The following is a 22,121-nucleotide window of genomic DNA, read 5'->3' on the forward strand; positions in this document are numbered from 1 at the left end:
CACGATTCCACAAGGGGGTGCACAGCATCATTCCTGCCCGTCCTCTGAATCTCTGCTCAGATGTCTCTCTTCGAGCTACCTTTCCTGACCATCTTACCAAAACCCTCTCCTTCCATTATTTTCTATCACTGACCCTAGTTTGTTTCCCTTCACGATCATTTAAAATCATTTGTCTATTTATCAGTGCTTATGTGTGTATGGTCTCTCTCCCTCTCTAAATTAACCACAATTTGCAGGAGGGCCGAATCCTGTTTTGTCAGTATATCCCCAGCAATGCACTCAGCCCTTAAGTCTGCCTGGCAGACAGTAGGTGGGGAAGGAACGTTTGTTGAATGAATCTAGAGAGCCTGGAGGAAAACCATCCAGAAATGGCTGTGGACTCGGGTGTAGCCCCTGTCTTATAGAGAGATGAACATTCCACACTCAAGCGGGCTTAAACCTGTGGGAGGTCAGGTTGGAGATGATGCCTGACACGACCTCGTCGATCGTCCTAATATTCTGTGGCTGAGACTGCGGAAATCTTAGTTTTCATTTTAGTGTCGAGAGAATAGAACCCGACTGTAAAAGGAGCTGTCCAACCTGCCTGGCACATGTGGAGCAGAGCCAGGGTCTGAACGGTAAGACCAGGCGCTGTGTGTCCTTCCATCTCATCTTCGGACCCTGCCCTCCATGTACTGGGTTCTCCCAACAGCTGCAAGCTATTGTCTTCCCTGCACTAAGTACCCGGGACCCGTCCCTGAGTTCTGGAAAGCTTCAGTCTCCATAGTTAATCTGCTGACACTGCCTGCCACCAGGAGCTGCTGTATCACACACCCTTTGCCCTGGAACGTTTCCAGCTCTGATTACTGCTTCTTGCAGTGAGACAGTCAAACCCAGGGAGAGTCCCAGAGAGGGAATGCCTGAGTCTAAGAGTATTTTCAGCTTCCCCTAAGACAGAGAGGTAGGATTATATATAATCTCAGAACAGTCATGGTTTTCAAAACTAACTTCAGAACGGATTCAAGTTGGTATAGCCAATGTGTCTCCACAATAAACTGCCCTACCCAGGACCCTAGGCAGGGGAGAATGCTACCAGGAATTAAGCACCTACCATGGGTCAGACACTCTACGTATTAATAGATTGTCCCATATACGTTGAACCAGGGTTAAGTGTGGGATCCAGCCAAAGCTCTGAGTGATGCTCACATTTAGAACCACGTTTATAAAGTTGCCCTGGTATGAGTCTTGTGACTGAGGGTTAGGGTGGGACCACTTGGCAGCCTGGTAGTTCCCCAAACACTGAACATAAGCTGGCTTGTTTCCCTGCCCCCAGAAGGCAATGATTTCCCTTACTGTTGGCAGACTTCCAATGTTGGAAGACGAACCTGCAAAATTTAGTACAACATGCAGGACTTCCCTGATGGTCCAGGGTTAAGAACTCACCTGCCAATGCAGGGGACATGGGTTCAATCCCTGGTCTGGGAAGATGTCACATGCCACAGAGCAACTACTGAAGCCTGCAGGCCCTAGAGCACGTGCCCTGCAACAAGAGAAGCCACAGCAACGAGGAGCCTGTGCACCACAACTAGAGAGAGACCCCTGCTCGCCACAACCAGAGAAAAACCTGCATGCAGCAACAAAGACCCATCACAGCCAAAAATTAACAAATAAAATTTTAAAATAACAAAAGATTTATAGAGATATTTACAGAATAACAAAATAGTGAAAATTGTTCAGAAATTAAAACATAGCAATTTATTATAGGAATCAAGAGGAAAAGAAAATTTGGTTGAAAAAGGGTAACTCATTAGTTCTGTAGATATATCCCATATGGTTTTGTAGTTTCATGAATTGACTAGAAATGGATCAAAAATTTGACTTGGAACTTGCTAACAGCTAACACAAAGTGGGAAACACAGTTATACAATTAGGAGTTTCTCTGAGATAAGAAAGCAAACAGATCATATAGTGAGTCCCAAAGATTCTCATGAAGATCTCTATTGTTCTTTTATATTCCACTGACAAAGGCAATAATGAATTTCTTAGAGGTATTTCTGAAACAGTCATCAATTAAGGCTAAGAGCATGACAGCTAAAATGCAATTCAGCAATATCTGTAAGGCCCCAGCCAATGTACAAAATGTACAAAACTATGAGTGTATAGGGCTCTGATCAGAGCCTTATTTCAGATACTTAAGAGTTTCATACTTTAAGACAGTTTCATAAGGTAAGGCAGCACAAGTGATCTCAGAAACCCTTCTCACTCCTGTAATTCATCGTCAGCTTTAGGGATATGTCAGAAAAACACTCAAGTGAGCATTTTCAACTAGATTCTGTTAATATTGTTACTCCCCAACTGGGAGGCCAGAGCTTGGCATGGCTCTGACATGTAACAGATACCCTGCTTTTAAGTGAAAGTGAAAGTCATTCAGTCGTGTCCAACTCTTTGTGACCCCATGGACTGTAGCCCACCAGGCTCCTCTGTCCATGGGGATTCTTCAGGGGAAAGAATACTGGAGTGGTTGCCGTTTCCTTCTCCAGAGGATCTTCCTGACACAGGGTTCGAACCCATGTCTCCTGCACTGCAGGCAGATTCTTTACTGTCTGAGCTACCAGAGAAGCTCTGAAAACCTAGCAGGGTTCTGTTTTCAAGGAAGTTATATGCTTACTTTTTCATAAAGAGAGATGTCCCAACAGAGGTACAACCTCCTTATTTCTGAAACCCTATGAAGATAAGGCCAACTCTCCTCTAATTCTCCTTGGCTTTATTAATGAGATGTGGGAGTTGGAGGGAAATGAACGATTAGAAAAGAGATCTGGCTTTAGCTTTGTCTTGATGGAAGTCGAATCAGTTTAATTCATACAAAGACCTATAAATTTCAAAAGGCTAATACACAATTTACCACTTATATACAAATTTGAAAACTCACAAAATAAAGTTATATATTATTGATGGATGTACATAAATGGAACAAAAGTAGAAAAACATGTCCTGGGTGGATATACATCAAATTCACTTTAGTGCTTGCCTCTGGAGAAGGTAGGAGACAGTGGGACTGTGGAGTGGAATTAAGAAGCTTCCACTTGATATGGGTAAAGTCAAGTTATTTAAAGTCCCAAGGCAATTAGTAGCAAAACTATACATGGTTATTACTAATTTGTGTGGTGTGCAAATGCCAAAGTATTTTATTATTGTCAATTTCTGTATTTTTAAAAACTATTCACAAGATTAAAAGATAAAATTGTATTAAAGAATGCTGTCAAGAGCTGAGCTGAGCTGGAGAGAGCTGAGCTACCAGGTGTCAGAATAACTGATTAAGGTAAGAAACCAAAAATGAAAGTAACAATCAAGCCTTTAGTCACTTAACTGCAGTAGTGTTAGCAAGAGGCTAACCCAGAGGAAATGCTGGCTTCCGCACAGTGGCATTTTCTCCCATGGAGAAACTGTTTCAGATAATAAAAGAAGAGGGAACATTTCCCAAGATAATAAAAGAAGAGGGAATACTTTGATACCTAAACCTGACTAGGATATTATAAGTATGTATAAAAACAACTTTCATGAATGTATATCCAAAAATTCCCTAACAAAATATTAACAAATCAGATAGCTAAAAGTGATAATTCTTTGTGGCCAACTGGTATTTATCTCAAAAATTCAAGGTTGGGTTAATATGTTTTAAAAATATCAAATACTATAATTCACCACACTAATAGGATAAAGGAGAAAATTGATATATCTTCCCAAATTATGTAGAAAAAAATCTGACAAAATTCAATACTTATGTATAATAATAAAAAGTCTCAGAAGAAAAATAGAAGAGCCCTTTCTCAGTATGATAAAGTGCATCTGTCTAAAACCATACTTAATAGTGAAATACATGATTTTTCTTAAGATCAGGAACAGCACATAGATATTTGTTCAAGCTAATACCATTCAACCTCATACTGCAAGTCCTGGCTAGTTGTAGTGAGGCAAGATAATGAAAAGAAAAGGGTACAAACTGAAAAGGAAAAAGGAAGCAGCAATATGTGTTAATTCATCAACAACATACTTATTTACAATAGACAATCTGAAGAAATGTACAAAACTATAATGAATAAGTGAATTTGACAAAGTTATAGGATACAAAGTCAACATACAAAAATCAATTTTCTTATAGATAGTAGGAAACAACTTAAAAAATGAAAAAATTTTAATTATAGTTACTGTAGCATTTAAAGCACTAACCATCTAGAAAGATGCACGATATCTACACTGAAAAGCTACATAATATTAGTAAAAATAAAGAAAACCTAATAAATGGAGGAACATATAATGTTCAGGAATTAAATAGTGTTGACTTTCTTCTATGTGGTCTGTAGAAACATTGCAATTATAAACAAAACTCCAACAGGCTTTTCTTGTTGAAATTAGCAAGTTGATTCTAAATTTTATATAGATAAGCAAAGGATCTAGACTAACCAAACCAATATGTAGGAAGAGCAAAGCTGGAGGGGTTATACTGTCAGATTTCAAGAGTTACTGTAAGGCTCTGTAGTGACACAATACAGTGGTAATTGGACTAAGGACAGGTAAATAGATCAATCAGACAAAATGAAGTAGCCAGAGATAGATCCACTCATAGAAGGTCAATTGATTTTTTTTACAAAGGCGTCAAGGTAATTCAACATGGAAAGTTAAATCTTTTCAACAAATGGTGCCAAAACAACTGGATAAATATGTCAGGGACAATGGGGAGAAGGACCAGGAAAAGCCACACAAATCACTGAAAATGAAAGAAAAAGTGGATACTTTGGAACTCATTAGAGTTAAAAAGTTTTGCTCATCAAAAGGCATCTTTGAGAAGCCTTGGGTTTCAGGGAGGGAAGCATAGCTGGCTGCACTGGAGGAGGTTGCCATGGCTACTCAAGTATTGCCTTCACTTATAATATGTTATTATACTAGCTCACACTAGTAGAAAGGAAAAGTATAAAGAAAGTTTCCTAACACAAGATGATGCCAAGAAATTGTCATGAAACACATTAACACCTCAATAGCTGTGTTGTGAAGGTTGAGATGGGGTTAAAGGGAATATAGGAATCTTATCAGTTGGCCTGGTGACTGCACCAATGAAGAGCCACTGTTAAAACATTCTTCAGAAAAATGGTATGGAGGAACCTATTTGCAGGGCAGGAGTAGAGTGGACTTGTGGACAGTGAGGGAAGGAGATGGTGGGATGAACTGAGAGAGTAGCATTGACATGTATACCCTACCATGCGTCAAGTCAGTAGCTAGAGGGAAGCTGCTGTATAAAGCTCAGGGAGCTCAGCTTGTTGCTCTGTGATGTCCTAGAGGGATGGGATGCGGGTGAGGGGAGAGGCTCAAGAGGGAGGGGATATATGTATCCCTGTAGCTGATTCACACTGTTGTACAGCAGAAACTAACAAAACACTGTAAAGCAATTATACTCCAATTCAAAATATATATAACTCTTCTCTTCCTTCTTCTTGTTGCTGTTTAGTCGCTTAGTCATGTCCAACTCTTTTTCAACTCTATGGACTGTAGTCCACCAGGCTTCCTCTGTTCATGGTATTTCCCGGGCAAGAATACTAGAGTGGGTTGCCATTTCCTTCTCCAGGGAATCTTCCCAACCCAGGGATAAAACCCATGTCTCCTGCATTGGCAGGTGGATTCCCTAACACTGAGCCACCAAGGAAGCCCTCTTTCCTTCTGAAAGTGAAAGTTGCTCAGTCATGTCCAACTCTTTGTGACCTCATGGATTCTGCAGGCCAGAATACTAGAGTGGGTAGCCCTTCCTTTCTCCAGAAGATCTTCCCAACCCTGGAATCAAACCCAGGTCTCCCACATTGCAGGCAGATTCTTTATCAGCTGAGCCACAAGGGAAGCCCAATAATACTGGAGTGGGTAGCCTATCCCTTCTCCAGCGGATCTTCCCAACCCAGGAATCAAACTGGGGTCTACTGCCCATCAAAACTTCCTTATCCTATACCTCTGCTTTCTAGAACTTATTCTGTCCTAAGTGCTTTCAGTTAGTTGTCATCACTCTAATACTTTCAGATAAATTTCATTAAGAATTTTTAAAAGATGATTCTAATAGGCACTGTGACAACCAGGAAGAAAAATATTTTAAAATTGCCTTTTTATTAGGTGCCTTTAAAATTGAACTATTGTGACTTCTGACAGTCCAGTGGTTAGGACTCTGCACTTCCACTGCAGGGGACACAGGTTTGATTCCTGGTCAGGGAACTAAGATCCACATGCCACTTGGTGCAGCCAAATGTTTAAAGAAAAAATCGAACTATTTATGACACTTTCTAGTTGTACTTGCCTTATGAGAATATAGTGGCACATCTTATTCCATGACTCTTACCAAAGGTTATTCCAAGAGCTCCTCCTTTCTCTGTGACTTGGACATGTTTTCATGCTTCTCAGTTTATCTTAGTGCATTTAGTTTGTTAAACCTTCTGAATTTGGAGCTGATGATTTCTAGATGAAAACCACTTCCATTCATTCATTCCATTGGCATAAATTGAACATAGTGTCCAATGGAACAGAGATCTAGTGCACAAATGGTATTGCAATGCCATGTAATATGTTCCTTAATAAAGGACAAAAGACTCTGAGCACAGAGAAGGGATGGTATTGCAAGAGAGAACCAATAAAGAATGATGGGGACACAGAAGGGGCTTTGTAAACCATTTTGAGCAATGTAAACTTTACTTAAATGTAAAACAGGAAGCCAAGAGTGGTTTCTAGGCAAGGGTAAGATTTTATCAGATTTGTATTTTGGCTGGAAAACCTGTGGCAAAATACACCATATAACTTATGTTCACCAAGATAAAGATGTCCTTAAGATAGCAAGCAAGCAGTATTCCTCAAAACGGCTTTATTCCCATGGCCTTGAGCCTGTGGTATATGGTCCAAGACAGCTTTTCCAGGTGATACCCACCTTCCTCGTGGGCCATGTAGATTTCCTCTCATCTGAGAAAGGCAGAGGAGTAGAGGAGGCCAAGATATTGTGAAGTTAGAGTGTGTGCATGTGCAGACTATATTGAATAGCAAGACATGACAAAAGAAGGTTCTGTGCATGGGAAAGATTTTCAGGTTCAGTTCTTGTAGAGATGAGGGTGGAGGGGAGCAGGAAATTGCAAGAATTTCAAAAGGAGAAGACTCCTATCTACATATAGAAAAATAATTATCTGAAGAACACTGACTTCGAACTACTTCTGTTGGAGAGCAATTAATAACTTGATTTTTACCAATAGGAAAATGCGACCTTTGGATACCAAACAGGTTTTCATTAAAAAGAAACATGAAAATGTTGACAATTTAGAATAATTCTACTTTCAATGTGTTTCAACTACATCATCTTGGGCAAGTCACTGAACCTTCTGAGTATCTCCATTCAAGGAACTAGATAATCGAGTATGCAATAAACAGTAACAGTTCCATATAGAGATTGACTTTTATTATCAGCAGTGATTACATGTTGAGCAGAGCACTACAGAACAGGAAAGTGAATAGGAGGAGGATGAAAAATATATTGAGAAATCCATTTATTAATGCTTACTGACACATTCTTGAAGAGCTTTTATGGTAACCCACAGTTAAACTTAGATCTTTATTTTCAGCCCTTTATTTGGAACTGAGTAATAAGAATGTGTCCTCTCCTGAAGGAGCGAAGCAGTGAATGACTCAGACTGAACCAGGCTGCCAGAACAGTTCCCTCATCACGGCAATTTGATGTTTATGTTAATTTGCCATCAAGAGAGCATTTATAAAGACCAGGTAGAATCACCTAATGCTTATTTTAAATAAGAGAAAAAAGGGTTTTGCATCAGTCCTGAAGGAATAAGTGTAGGAGAAATAATTACACCACTCTAGTTGATCAGTGCTTTCACATACATTTTTTCCCCATCCTGGGGGGCAGGGAGGGGAGAGGTTATTAACTCAGCTTCCCAGATGAGGGAGGAGATAGTCAGAATGAGCTCCTCAAGGTCACGCAGTTAGTAAGTGGCAGAGAAGTCCCTTATGTCTCCAAATACTGAAGTCTTTCCCTGTATTCCTCGGCTTCCCAAGAAATCCAGGCTTCTTTCTGCTCAGGGCGTTGCGGGTGGGTCCTGGCCCTGCCTACTTTCCCGTGGAGGGAGGAATGACTGTGGCTGTAGCTTGAATCATTACTTTCCTAGACTTTTAGCCTGGTTTATACAGCCTATTGTTTTCTGTGTTCTGCACACTTTCTTCAACAAATTGGGAAGAGTCTTCAGACTCTGAATAGAGAGATGGTTTTTCTGAGTGAATGGTGGATGCAAGAGTCTCAGGGGGAAAGGATGACCCACAAAGCTCAGGTAAACAGATGGCCAAGGGCCAGGGGCCGCCTGAGACCAGGAAATGGCTCGGTGAACAAGCATCTTGTGTATTCTCTTCTGGGCAGTAAAAAAAAAAAAAGCTTTTGCTTTTAATCGTCTTATTAGATATTGTGAATCTTAATCATTTTTTATCCTTTCTTCTCAAAATGCTATACTTCTACTCTCTGTGAGTTCTGTTGCACCTTTTGTTTCTTTACCGAGGTCTGGGGTTCTTAAGATCCTCCAGTTTCTCTGAGGTCATTTTTCTGTATCTTGCTGCCTCCATATTATGTCAGTTCATAGATATCACGTGCGGTACCTTTTCCATTTCACTCTTGGATCCCTAGTACTTAGAAACAACTCTCCAGAAACTTCTCTGGTGATCCAGTGATTAAGATTTTGCCTTCCAAAGCAAGGAGTGGGAGTTTGGTCCCTGGTCAGGGAATTAAGAACCCACGTGCCCCTCAGCCAAAAACAGAACATAAACAACAGAAGCAATTCTGTAATAAAATACAATAAAGACTTTAAAAATGGTCCACTTCCCAAAAAAATGTTAGAAAAAGAAACAATCCTCCAGACCCCATTAAGAGTCAGGCATTTATAACTATTATATGAATTTTTTTATTTGTTTATTACAAAGTAATACATTCTCATTATAAAAAAGCCAGCTAGTACCAAAAGATATAAGTTAAAAAGTAAAAATCCCTTCTCTCCTTCCCCACCTCCTCAATCCCCAAGCCATCCACCCCAGAGATAAATAGTCTTAATCGTCCATTGAGTGAGCAGCCAGACATTCCTTTTTTACATATATACAAACAGAATCATATCTTGATACTCTTATGCAACTTTCTTTTCATTTACAGTTTCTCTTAAAGATGTTTCTGCAGCAACAGAGTCAGATCCATTTATTATTCTGAAGTTCATGGTTTTGCATTTTGTATGGCTATAACATGAATTATAGGTTTAAGGCATCCCCTCTGGATGGGAGAATGTTTTCATTGTTTTTTATATTGCACAGAATGCTTTAGTGAATATTCCTGGATATACATCTTTGCTTATTTTGTATGCACGTATATGTGGAACATTTTTCTAAAAGTAGAATTCTTAGTGCATTTTATTAGGTCTTAGAAACTTTCTTCACCCTCCCTGGAAGGATAAGGATAAAACTGATGTTTCTTCATTTATCTGTGGTTTATTCAGTGCTTCTATTAATAGTATAGGAGCTTTCATTATTTTCATTAAGCTTCTGAGGAAACACGTCGAGAGAACTTAAGGAATTTGTGTCCTTAAGTTCTGTGTCATATGTCCCAAGTCAAACGTCCAATTAGTGGTTGAGCCCAGACTGCCACTTAGGGAGGTTCATTTCAGTCCCTCATTCATGTCCAACTCTTTGTGACCCCATGGACTGCAGCATGCCAGGCCTCCCTGTCCATCACCAACTCCTGGAGTTCACTCAGACTCATGTCCATTGAGTTGGTGATGCCATCCAACCATCTCATCCTCTGTCATCCCCTTCTCCTCCTGCCTTCAATCTTTCCCAGCATCAGGGTCTTTTCAAATGAATCAGTTCTTCACAATCAGGTGGCCAAAGTACTGGTTTCAACATCAGTCCTTCAGCTTCAACATCAGTCCTTCCAATGAATATTCAAGACTGATTTCCTTTAGGATGGATTGGGTTGGATCTCCTTCCAGTCCAAGGGACTCTCAAGAGTCTTCTCCAACACCACAGTTCAAAAGCATCAATTCTTTGGCACTCAGCTTTCTTTATAGTCCAACTCTCCTATCCATACATGACTACTAGAAAAACCATAGCCTTGACTAGACAGATGTATGTTGGCAAAGTAATGTCTCTGCTTTTTAAAATGCTATCTAGGTTGGTCATAACTTTTCTTCCAAGGAGCAAGCATCTTTTAATTTCATGGCTGCAGTCACCATCTGCAGTGATTTTGGAGTCCAAAAAAATAAAGTCTGTTACTGTTTTCACTGTTTCCCCATCTATTTGCCATGAAGTGATGGGACCAGATGCCATGATCTTAGTTTTCTGAATGTTGAAGTTTAAGCCAACTTTTTTACTCTCCTCTTTCACTTTCATCAAGAGGCTTTTTAGTTCTTCTTCACCTTCTGCCATAAGGGTGGTGTCATCTGCATATCTGAGGTTATTGATATTTCTCCCAACAATCTTGATTCCAGCTTATTCTTCATCCAGCCTGGCACTTTGCATGATGTACTCTGCATATAAGATAAATAAGCAGAGTGACAATATACACCCTTGATGTCTTCCTTTCCCGATTTGGAGCCAGTCTGTTGTTCGATGTCCAGTTCTGACTGTTGCTTCTTGACCTGCATACAGATTTCTCAGGAGGCAGGTAAAGTGGTCTGGTATTCCCTTCTCTTGAAGAATTTTCCGCAGTTTGTTGTGATCCACACAGTCAAAGGCTTTGGCATAGGCAATAAAGCTGAAGTAGATGTTTCTGTTAAACTGAGGGTAAAAAGTTTAAAACAAAAATAGTCATTTGTTTTTATTACATTTGTTAAGATGGGATATTTCTGCAAAGTGCCTTTTCTTGTGGCATGCTGGGAAGACACAGTAGGGAGGCTCCGTTGTGCTTTCTAGGCACATCCTCTCTGTGCTCTTCCGTCTACCTTGCCACGCTTTTCCTGGGGAGCTAAGCATCACTTTTCTGAATGTTGCATCCTGGGAGGTCTAACCTGTGAATGGATGGAGATGAGAGGAGATGATGGTCGAGGGGTGGTGATGGACTGGAAGGCTCCAGGACTGACTGATGTAGAGAGAGTTCCTGCACAGTTAGGGCATGACCAAAATTTTTTAAAATTTGTTTGTTTTGTTTAGTAGAAGCCTATGGGTCTCAGTGTTAGACCTTGACAAGGAGTGTGAATGAAAATCTTTCTCTGTTATCTTTGGGTCTTCAGATCTTACTGTGGTTTAGAGAATGACGCAAGTGGTATTTTATTTAAAAGATGCTTGTTAGTTCTAGTGAGTAGAATCATAACAGATTGGGGAATCTTGTCATCTTTGTCTTTAGTTTTTAGAGTTGTCACCCTTTCATTTCTTGTTATTTCTTTGGGAGTATTACATTGGAAATTTTAGAGGGGCTGTGGCATATCTCATCTACTGTTATAATAACCCCCAAGTGTTACTTGTGTATATTATAAAATTTTTAAGTTATGTATTTTATATTTTTAGTCTGTTATCCCTTTTTTGTTGTTTTGGAATAGTAGGAGCCAAGTGCAGAGTGATAAGTTTTAGACCATGGTTATATAAAGACATAATCACAACCATAGATCCCTTCATGTATGTAGTGATTATATTAAGTATTTTTTATTTTTTGTAGTTTGAATCCAACTTTAGATAAGAACATGCATCTTCACCCTAAATATTTCCTGTGTATGGAACCATATGTGTTGCCAAATATAGAAAAAATAATTTATAACACATTCAACGACTTTGAATCTACTTATTTTTAAAGCAAATCATGCATAAAAGTGTTTTAATATATACAGGCATGCTTAAATGATACATTTCCAGCCTCCAAGTTCAAAATATAGCAAACCTGGATAGATTAAGTACTAGGTTTTAGCACTAGATATTTCCAAGTGTGATTTTTGTGGACTGGTCTCCATCAGGATAAGATAGGTGTCATTTTTTGCTTGTTCAATAATGATTGTTGGGAGCACAGTAAACTTGAGAGGGATGAGTGGGCCTGGAAAAATATTTGACTAGCAAGACTTTCCCTTGTATGAAGCTGAAGGAAATTGTATGGGGCTGGCCAAAAAGTTTCTTCAGGTTTTTCCTAAAATGTTATGGAAAACCCAAATAAACTTTTTGGCTAAACAGATGGCACAGGGGTGAAGAATCTGCCTGCCAATGCAGGAGACACAAGAGATTCAGGTTCAGCCCCTGGGTTGGGAATATTCTCTGGAGAAGAAAACGGCAACTCACTCCAAAGTTCTTGCCTGGGAAATCCCAGAGACAGAGCCTGGCAGGCTACAGTCCATGCGGTCACAAAGAGTCGGACAGGACTGAGCACACAGGCACACCACAATAGATGTTTAGAGAAAGTCCTTAAAGCCTCAGAAGTCCTTCAAATCCTTATTAAATGGCAGCTTCATCAATACAGGTCTCACCACCAGCATCTGTCATTCTTTTTCTTTTTTAGTAAATGAAACTGTTTACACACATCTACTAACAGAAACCCCAATGTAACACCTTCTTCACCTCTAAAAGTGGTTTAATTCACAGCCAGTTTCACTGACCTGGAGCAAGTAACACTTGACAAGTCAATTAGGGAAGTAGAATTGCTGTGTCTGACACTACTAGGAAACTTGCTCAGATCCTTAAAATATCAGGTGTGAAACAGGAGCTGCACACCTTTCAGCATCAGAGCTTTGGACAGAGCACTGGACTGTACTGGCCACTGAGTGGGTCTCTCTTTTAAGCATTATTCTTCCAGAGAAGCACCTAGCCTTGTACCCACTGAACAAACACAGCAGAGATCAATTTTCTGTCTCTGGTGTTGTATCTATATTTGCAAAAGAAAATAATTTTAAAGGATTCTTCTATTTTGTACATATTTTAAAAATGTATATTCTTTTCTCTGTGCTTCTCTTTTCTTCCTAAATTTGTTGTGTTCAGTATCCAAAAAGTATAAGCAATCAAGTTGACTTTAAAACTAGCTAAAAAAAAAAATCATGTTTGATCAAATGGGTGGATAATCTGTGCAGATTTGTTTGAAACGGGGGGACTGCTCCGAAGTTTATCACAATGCCTAGCACATCCCAGCACTTGAATCAGCTGATTGACTTCTGTAAGCCTCTGGAGAAACTTTGGGGACTTCACTGGTGGTCTGGTGGCTTAGAGTCTGCACTCCCAGTGCAGGGGGTCCAGGTTTGATCCTTGGTCAGGGAACTAGATCCCACATGCCACAACTAAAAGAGTTCTCATGCCACAACTAAGACCCAGTGCAGCCAAGTAAACAAATAGGTTTTTTTTAAAAAGGAAGAAACTTGCAGTCTTAAAGAACCAGTTCCTTAAAATGCCCATAGGGGTACACCCCGCTTAGACCTTAACACAGAAGGCTTCCTCTCAACAAAATTGGGGGAAACAAACCTGTAGGCAAAGTATCGTGAGTTCCCGAGAGGCAGTATTAAAGGTAAAAGGTAATTGGTGGTTCGGGGGTGACACACTTTCTCTCTTGCTGGCCCTAAATGTGTCTCTTTTTCTCTCACCCCGCCCTCCTCCACCTCTGCCAACAGTTTATATCCTGTGCTGATTCACCCAACAGTTGTACGTGTTCTTTGGTCCTTAGACAAAAGCGGCTCGCTTCTATCCTGCTTCACACACTTCAAATGAAATATCTTTATATCTAGCGGTAGCTGCTAGTATTGGAAAGAAAAATGGGAAAAGTTCTTGAAAATATGCCTTAGGTAGTTCTTCCATTTTTTATGGGTTTCCTATTTTTGGTAGATTGATGGGGGGATGGGGTGCAGTACAGATAATCTTCTCAGGGATATTTCACATGGGGGAGGAAGATATTACGGAAAGTGTGGATACAGGAAAAGGCAAGGCTGCAGGTGAGAAAGGCAGGCAGTGAAAGCGCAGCTGGCTGTCCCATCTGGGGAATTAAAGACAGTTAAGCTTGGACATAACAGAAATCTAGAGACAATTGCTAGAAATGTCTCAAAGTTAGAATTAAATACTTTAAATCTGATTTGAAAGCCATAAGGAGACTTTCTGATTTGGACAATGAATGATCAAAATCATATTTTAGTGTTTTACTCACATGAATATGTGCTCATGTCAAAATACACATGTATTAAACTTCAGATTATGAAATACTGATTTTAGTCTGTGGGTCATCAGCTGATCCTGAAGGTCTCTTTCTCTCTCTTCTCATCCCACAGGTTGTTATTTTGTACTTTGAGCCAAGCACATTTCGCTGTATTCTTCTAAGATGGGTCCGCCTTCTTGGTTTTGCTACTGTTTATGGAACTGTCACTCTCAAGCTTCACAGGTATATTTTATTAGTTTTCATTCTCATGGGAGGATCAAAGTGTTTCACTTAGCATATAATTGCAAGCTCAGTCAGCCACTTAAATGGTTAAATTTCAGGAATTTAGGTAGTAAAATGATATATGTTTTTCATTTTCAAGGCAATATCTTTAGGATTCTCTAGGAAAACCTTTAATACAGTTGAATTTGAGCAACATGCTTTAGTAGAACGTGCCATTGGTTATGGAAAGGTTAATTCTGAATAAAAAATAGTTTAGAATGAATGTGAAATAGTATTTACTAATTAAGAACAAGAAGAAAGACAATGCAGCTGAAATAATCAAGCCCAGAGCTGCCAAAGAATCCTATATGGTAGAATTCAGCAATATGCTCACCCGACAAAAAGCTGCTGTCCTCCATTCCCAAGTTCCAAGCCCCAGGGCAATCCTGCTGATATTCCTTGGGTGAATTTCCAAAAAATAGTGTTCTTGGTTTCCTTCCTTATCCAATATTCTCCAGTGATTGTCAGCAGTGAATTCCCTTATAATTTAGTTTCAAAATCACCTACTTTTAAAAATGTAGGGACTTCCCTGGCAGTCCAGACTTCGCCTTCCAATGCAGAGGGGATACAGGTTTGATGCCTGGTTGAGGAGCTAAGATCCCAAGTGCTTTATGGCCAAAAAACCAAGACATAAAACAGAAGCAATATTGTAACAAATTCAATAAAGATGTTAAGAATGGTCCATATCAAAAAAATCTTTAAAAAAATCTTTTCAGTGAATATGATAAATATTAGGAAGAAAGAAGCAATAAAATAAATTACCAGTCCACAAAGAGTAGGGATAGCTGGAAATGATTCCAGGGCTTTCCCTTGCCTCCACTTTCCAATTGTTAGTGGTGCCAAAGAACATAGGAGGTAAAATAGAAATTTCTGCTGCAGGATAACACTGTAGTTCAGTAGAAGAAACCCTTTACACTGATCAGGTTTAAAGTTGCTTTAAATATCACAGTAGGCCATTCATATGTTCATGCTAGTTTGATCATAAGTATTTTTCAACAAATGTATCTTGATATTGCCCTAGTGACAGTTTATCTTAGATGACATAAATATGTCTTTAAATATTTGTCTTCAAATGCCACCCATTCAACATTTATTAAAATGTGGTCATTGCATACTGTCTATTATGCAAGGTAAGGTAAAGTTGCGAACCCATAGACTGTAGCCTACCAGGCTCCTCTGTCCATGGGATTTTCCAGGCAAGAGTACTGGAGTGGGTTGCCATTTCCTCCTCCAGGGAATCTTCCCGACCCAGGGATCAAACCTGGGTCTTCAGCATTGCAGACAGACACTTGACCGTCTGAGCCACCAGGAAGCCCTATTATGCAAGAATCCCACTTAAAATTGGAGTATAATTGCTTTACAAGTTGAGTTAGTTTCTACTGTACATCAGCGTGAATCAGCTGTAGGTATACATATGTCCTCCCCTCACTCTTGAGCCCCGCTCCCACCTCCCCTCCCCTCTAAGATCATCACAGAGCCCCGAGCTGAGCTCCCGGTGCTATCCTGTAGCTTCTCACTAGTAGTGGATTCATGTCGGTGCTACTCTCCCGATTCATCTCACTCCATTTCTCTTATTGTTTTTTGTACTTACTTTGACAACTAGGAATACTCCAGATTATCTTTTTGGAACAAATGTAAATATCCTTAACTCTCAAGATTCCTTTCTTACGTATGTCGTATAGTAACTTCAGGAGGTCCAGTTTAAATCTCAGTTTAGCATGTAGGAAATTATAGTCCTGTATTTCCTACAAAAAGAAAGGATTAGATGAGTCTCTTGGAGGAGGAAATGGCAACCCACTCCAGTATTCTCGCCTGGAGAATCCCATGGACTGAGGAGCCTGGCAGGCTACAGTCCCCAGGGGCGCAAGAGTCGGACAAGACTTAGCGTCTAAACCACCACCAGATGAGTCTCTAATGTTCTTCCTGATGCTGACTATTATTTCCACATCACAGCACACTTTGCTCTCATGTCCGTTTTAATCTCTGTTCCTTATATGATAACTGTTTTTCAACCGGTGCTCACTAAAGGAAATTGACAGCCTGTTGACATTGACAGCCTGTCATGGACAGTAAGACTTCTGGAATTCACAGAAGAATAGATGGCCTCTTGAGACTTGACAATGACCTCTCTCCCTATGAGTCTTAGGGGTCCTCTGTTATATGCCACAGTTGCTTATGTAATTATTCTTTTGATTTTTAACTAACTAACTTCTCCTTGAAGTGAGGGTCTTACATGAATCCCCAGCTCTCAGCACAGTGACAGACACATGGCGGGTGCTTACTGTTTAGTAGTTGATAAATGAATGAATGAAAATGTCAGCTGCAGAATTGGAAGCAGCTGCCCACAGTTCCCTCCACACCTAACACATTCCTATTCCCCTGACTTGTTCCATGTCCTCAAGTGTCTGAAACATGTGACACCATGGTCTGCAAAAGGCTGATTGTGGGACAAAAACACAGCATTATTGGGTTGGCCAAAAAGTTCATTCTAGTTTTTCCATAAGATATTACAAAACTTTTTGCCAATCCAATAAATAACGGAATCATAAAGCAAGAAAATTCCTTCCATCAGGTTCTCTTTCTATCCTTCTGATTATTTCCAGGAGTAAAATTAGTTTGGAAATAATAGGTCTTTAACACCTGCCCCGCAGTTGCTAATTTTCCTTTACAACAAAGAGCAGGTCAAACTTCAGGCTTGGAGCCTCCCATTGCAATACGATCTAGATGAAAGCTGTTCCCTTTATTTCACTGTATTCATTTTCATCATTACATTCTATGTGTGGATTATTTATCAGTTCTTCCTTCAGAGTGGCAATGTAAAATTTTCTTTAAAATATTTTAAATGAAGAAATTTAAAGAAAATGTTAGCTGGTACAGGCAGGAATCTTGAGAGTGGTATGCAAATGACTGGTATTTGGTAAACTAGATCACTTCATCCTTCTTTTGTTTATTTTAAAGACCATAATTCAAACTGTTTTCTATCTGTGTGTCTCTAGAAGGCATTGCAGTGAAGGATTACCTACTGAAGGCTTAAATCAAGTGGAAACTATTTCTAATTTAATGAGCTGAATTAGTCTTATCCTGTCTGAACCATATGGGTTTATATTATATTGTTTTTTCCATATTGTTTAAATGGAACTGATTCCAATATTGTTTAAGGCTGTAAACTGAAGAATCAGCATCCCAGAGGAATGAGAGCAACCCGAGGGAAGTGACTACTGAGCCAGCTTTCTGTCCCCCATCCTTAGTGCTGCATCTTGCCCATGTTATGTGTATTCACACACTTGTTAAGTGAATGAATGGGCGGATGGGTTATAATGAATGGAGCTACAGGGATGTCTCTTATAGGCAAGCAACACATGGTCCTCAAGAAAGGGCTTCAAAGATTTTAAATTAATAGTAACATGATTGAGAGCAAAGACATAAATCTTCACAAATCCAAAGTTGAATTTCAGTTCTGCCATTAATTATTTATACAGCCAAGAATAAATGACTTTAACATCTGAGAATCACTTCTCACCCCACCTGTAGAGTTGTTGTACATCTTAAACATGATAGATATCTGTAAATATGTCATGTAGGGTGTTTGGGTTAAAAACTACAGACACTGACTATAGCTAAATTAAGCAAAAAGGGAATTCATTGGAATGATATGGGGAGGGCCACAGACTGAAGAGAAAGCTGAGGATCCAGGTTTGGGCAGACCCAACCCAAGGTGGCTTGAGGGATCAAGGTAGCCTGAGCTAAGGGATAACATCCCTTGAATGCCATATTCTCATTTTCATAAGAACTTCATTTTTTATTTCAAATTTTTGAAAAGTAAATCTCACCTCTCTAAGGCTGAAAATTCCAAGGCAATTATCAGTACTGATAAATAAAATGATTATTCTAGTCCCTTGAGAATAGGATAAACAGAAAAGACCCGAGTTCTTGTTTTATTTCAGCCATTTCCCTCAGGGCTTAGTAAAATTGTTGAACATTTCTTTTTCTGTATCCTGATCTCTCACTGATCAGTTGTAGTGTTTACAGAATTCCAGTAGCTCTGAAAACTTGAAGAAAATATGAAAAAGGAATAGAATCTCATCTGTCACTAGAAATGATACTATTATCCTGGAACTTAAGGGTCTCATCACTTTTATTACATTTCCCACCTTTTGCTTTAGGGGTCTCTCCCCACATTTGAGAGTCATACAGACAAAGGATACCATGCCAATGCAAAGGAAAGTCACAAGTCTTTTATCTCTTAACAGTGCAGTATAGAAGTGGAACAAGTTAGAGGAGGGAGGTGAAAGTGGTCCACTCCTTCAGGGAGGAGTTGTTTTATCACTGACGTTGTTTAGAATCACCGGCATAAGGTGGTGATAAAAAGCAGAACAGCTTTGACTTATTATTATTGCCTAAAAGTCTATACAGAAATTGTTACCTGTGCCCAGGACAGACAGTCCCACCACCCCACCTCACTGGCAGGCTGTTCATGCAATGCACTTTATTTGAACCTGAAACTGATTTTCTTCAGAAAAAGAAAGGAGAAAGGGACAGATTTTATCTGGTTCAGTAGGGATCATAAGGAAACACAGAACTGAAGTAGACAAAAATGAGAAGGTTCATTTATGAAAAGGAGTTTCCTTCAGTAACCGTAGATTTGTTTGACTTAGTACATTAATGATGTAAAACAGATCTAAAAGAACCTCTCACAGAATACTTGCTAAGCTAGGTTTGCTGGTTGGTTGGTTTTAGGAAACCTAGAAAGGCAGTATCTCTAGGCTCAGGAAAGCCAAGTATATTTTCAAGAGGCAAAATGAGGAACTATTTTAAATGAAAGGGAATGGAGAGAGATTAAGAAACTTAATGCCAGAAGAACATTTTCCTATTCCCTGCAGTATGGTTTCTGAAAACAAATTGCCTTTTCCTTTTCTAAGGCTAATCAAGAAAAAACAAAACTTTTTTTGTTTGCAGTATATTTAAAATGAACATTTAAGCAAGCTGCAAGAAGACCTTCTTCTGGCTCTTACATGGAGATTTTCATTTCATGCATTATTCAGGACTACCCATTCTGGATCAGTGCAATTCATAGCAGTTTTCTCTACTGTGCTCATTAGCACCAAATATTTACACTTTGTGGGAAAGGATAGATAGATAGATAGATAGCTACTTTTGTTTCCTAGTAAACATTTTTACTGAAGTGTAGTTGATTTAGAGTGTTGTTTTCATTTCTGCTGTACAGGAAAGTGATTCAGTTATACATCTATGCATTTTTTATATTCTTTTCCATTATGGTTTATCACAGGATGTTGACTATAGTTCTCTGTTCTATACAGTAGGACCTTGTTGTTTTATCCATTCCGTATATATAGCTTATATCTGCAAACCCCAACCTCCCACTCCGTCTCTTCCCCTAGTAAATTTTGAAAGGTGGCTGGAAGATATTTGTATTTATTTATTTTAGGTATTCTTACAAGGAAACATAAAATATAAAAAGATACTTTAAATTTTTTAAAGCGCAAAAGGAAGAAAATCTTTTTATACATTTCCCCAGTGACTGATGATGTTGAGTTTATTTTTAGGTGTTTATTGGCCATTTATTTATCTCTTTAGAAATATGTCCATTTTTTAATTGGGTTTTTTGCGTTTTGGTGTTGTATGAGTTTTTATAAATTCTAGATCTGAGGCCCTTACCAGATAAATTATTTGATAATATTTTCTCCAAATCTGTGGATTTTTTTTTTTTTTTTTTGCTTTCTTGATAGTGTGCTTTGGTGCATGGATTTTTTTTTTTTTAATTTCTATGAAGCTCAGTTTATCTATTTTTTCTTTTGTACATATGCCGTGGTATGATTTTAAGAAACCATTGCCTAATCTCAGATCAGAAAGCTCTATACCTCTGGTTCCTTCTAAGCATTTTATAGTTTTAGTTCTTACATTTGAGTCTTTGATTCACTTGGAATTAATTTTTGTATATTATGCGAGATAGAGGTCTAAATTCATTCTTTTGCTCTTGGATATGTACTTGTCCTTAGGATCATTTGTTAAAAAGATTTCTTTTTTTTTTTTGGTGGCACTGAGCAGCTTGTGGGATCTAGCTCAATCCAGGGATTGAACCCAGGATCATGGCAGTAAAAGCACCAAGTCCTAACCTCTGGACAGCCAGGGAGCTCCCTTTTTTATATTTTTGTTTTTAAAGATTATTTTTTTCCTTATTGAATGATATTGGCACTGTTGTCAAAAAACCAATTGACTGGAGATGTAGAGATTTATTTCTGGATGATCAGTTTTATTCTGTTGTTCTATATGTCTATCATTATGCTTGTATCACACTGTTTTGTTAAATTGACTTGAACTTGTAGATCAGTTTAGGGAATATTGCCATTTTAGCAGTATTAGATCTTCCAGTCCATGAACACACTTTCTGTTTCTTTAGATCTTTTAAAATTTCTTTCAGTGATGTTGTATAGATTACATCTTTTACTTTCTTGGTTAAATTTATTCCTAGGTGTTTTTTGATGCTATAGTAAATGAAACTCTTCAGTCAATTTCATTTTCAAGTTGCTCATTGCTAATACATAAGAATAAAACTGATTTTTAAATGTTGAACTTACATCTTACAACTTTGCTGAATTTGGTGTTTAGCTCAGATTGTGTGTATGTGTGTTCTTTAGAGTTTTCTATATATAAGATTGTGTCATCTACTAATAGATACAGCTTTACTTCTCCCATTCCAATATGGATTCATTTTATTTCTTTTTTTCTTGACAAATTACTCATACTAGAACTTCTGGTACAATGATGAATAGAAGTGGTAAAAACAGACATTCTTGCCTTTTTCCTAAGAGCAGAAGAAATAATCTGCAGATTCCTTCTAGCTCTATCAAATATTTGACTTGCAACAGTCATATAACTCTTTCTTCTCCCTTTATTTTTTCATTATTCTCCCTTATCCTGTATACTTACAATCAGGTCAAAAGAAAGGAAGGTTACTATGAGATACGAGAGCTAAAGCAAATAGGAATTGATAAAATTACCTATGTTGGGGAAGCTGAGTTATGGGTTTCCTTCTTATAATAGCAATAACTTAAAATAGTCACCACAGTCTTACTTAACTTCATGTCTCATAAATGTTAAAATCTATTTTTGCCTACATGATACTGATCCTTTTAAATATATCCAGTGATTAAAAAGTAGTGTTATGTTACTTCTGAAAATGAAGCTTTGAGAAGTTGATGAAAAGCTTGAGAAACATGAGGGCTTATGACCACTTAACGCAAACTGAGTAGTGACTTCAGCCTTTTCTGTGTTGTTTACTATCAAGGCTCTTCTGCCAAGAACTGAGTGGCTTTATGTTTATAAAAGAAAATAATCACCTCCTGTCTTTCAGCAGAAGCATTTATTTTCTGGAGTTTCTAAGAAAGCATTAAACTTAATAGAAATTCAAATCTAATGGAGAACTTCAAGACTTCAGGATTATTCCAATTAAATTAGTAGAAGCCTGTATGGCTTGATTATGTCCATATTCATTTCCTGGTGGCAAACAAAAAAGATGTGGTTGAATCACAAACACAAATATTCTGAAAATAGAAAACTTTCTGATGCTAGAGGTTTTAAATTTTGTTGTCAGCGTAACAAAAACTCAAAATTGTATCTGATAGATTAGAGCAGTCAGCCCACTGGAAAGACAGGCGCACCAGTCTTAAGCCTTTGGGGAAAAAATTATTTAGAGCAGCAGCTC

At 38.6% G+C, this 22,121-nt stretch overlaps 1 protein-coding gene across 1 annotated transcript in view; it reads left to right on the forward strand.

Moving 5' to 3' along the window:
• Window positions 1-22,121, forward strand: part of GPR158 (G protein-coupled receptor 158) — a 290,632-nt gene that overhangs the window by 236,691 nt on the left and 31,820 nt on the right. The window contains exon 6 of the mRNA XM_043884892.1: window positions 14,250-14,359. Coding sequence (XP_043740827.1) covers window positions 14,250-14,359 — 110 coding nt within the window. The remainder of the gene's footprint in view (window positions 1-14,249; window positions 14,360-22,121) is intronic.

The sequence above is a fragment of the Cervus elaphus genome, chromosome 23 (genome assembly GCF_910594005.1).
Source record: "Cervus elaphus chromosome 23, mCerEla1.1, whole genome shotgun sequence".
Lineage (NCBI taxonomy): Eukaryota > Metazoa > Chordata > Mammalia > Artiodactyla > Cervidae > Cervus > Cervus elaphus.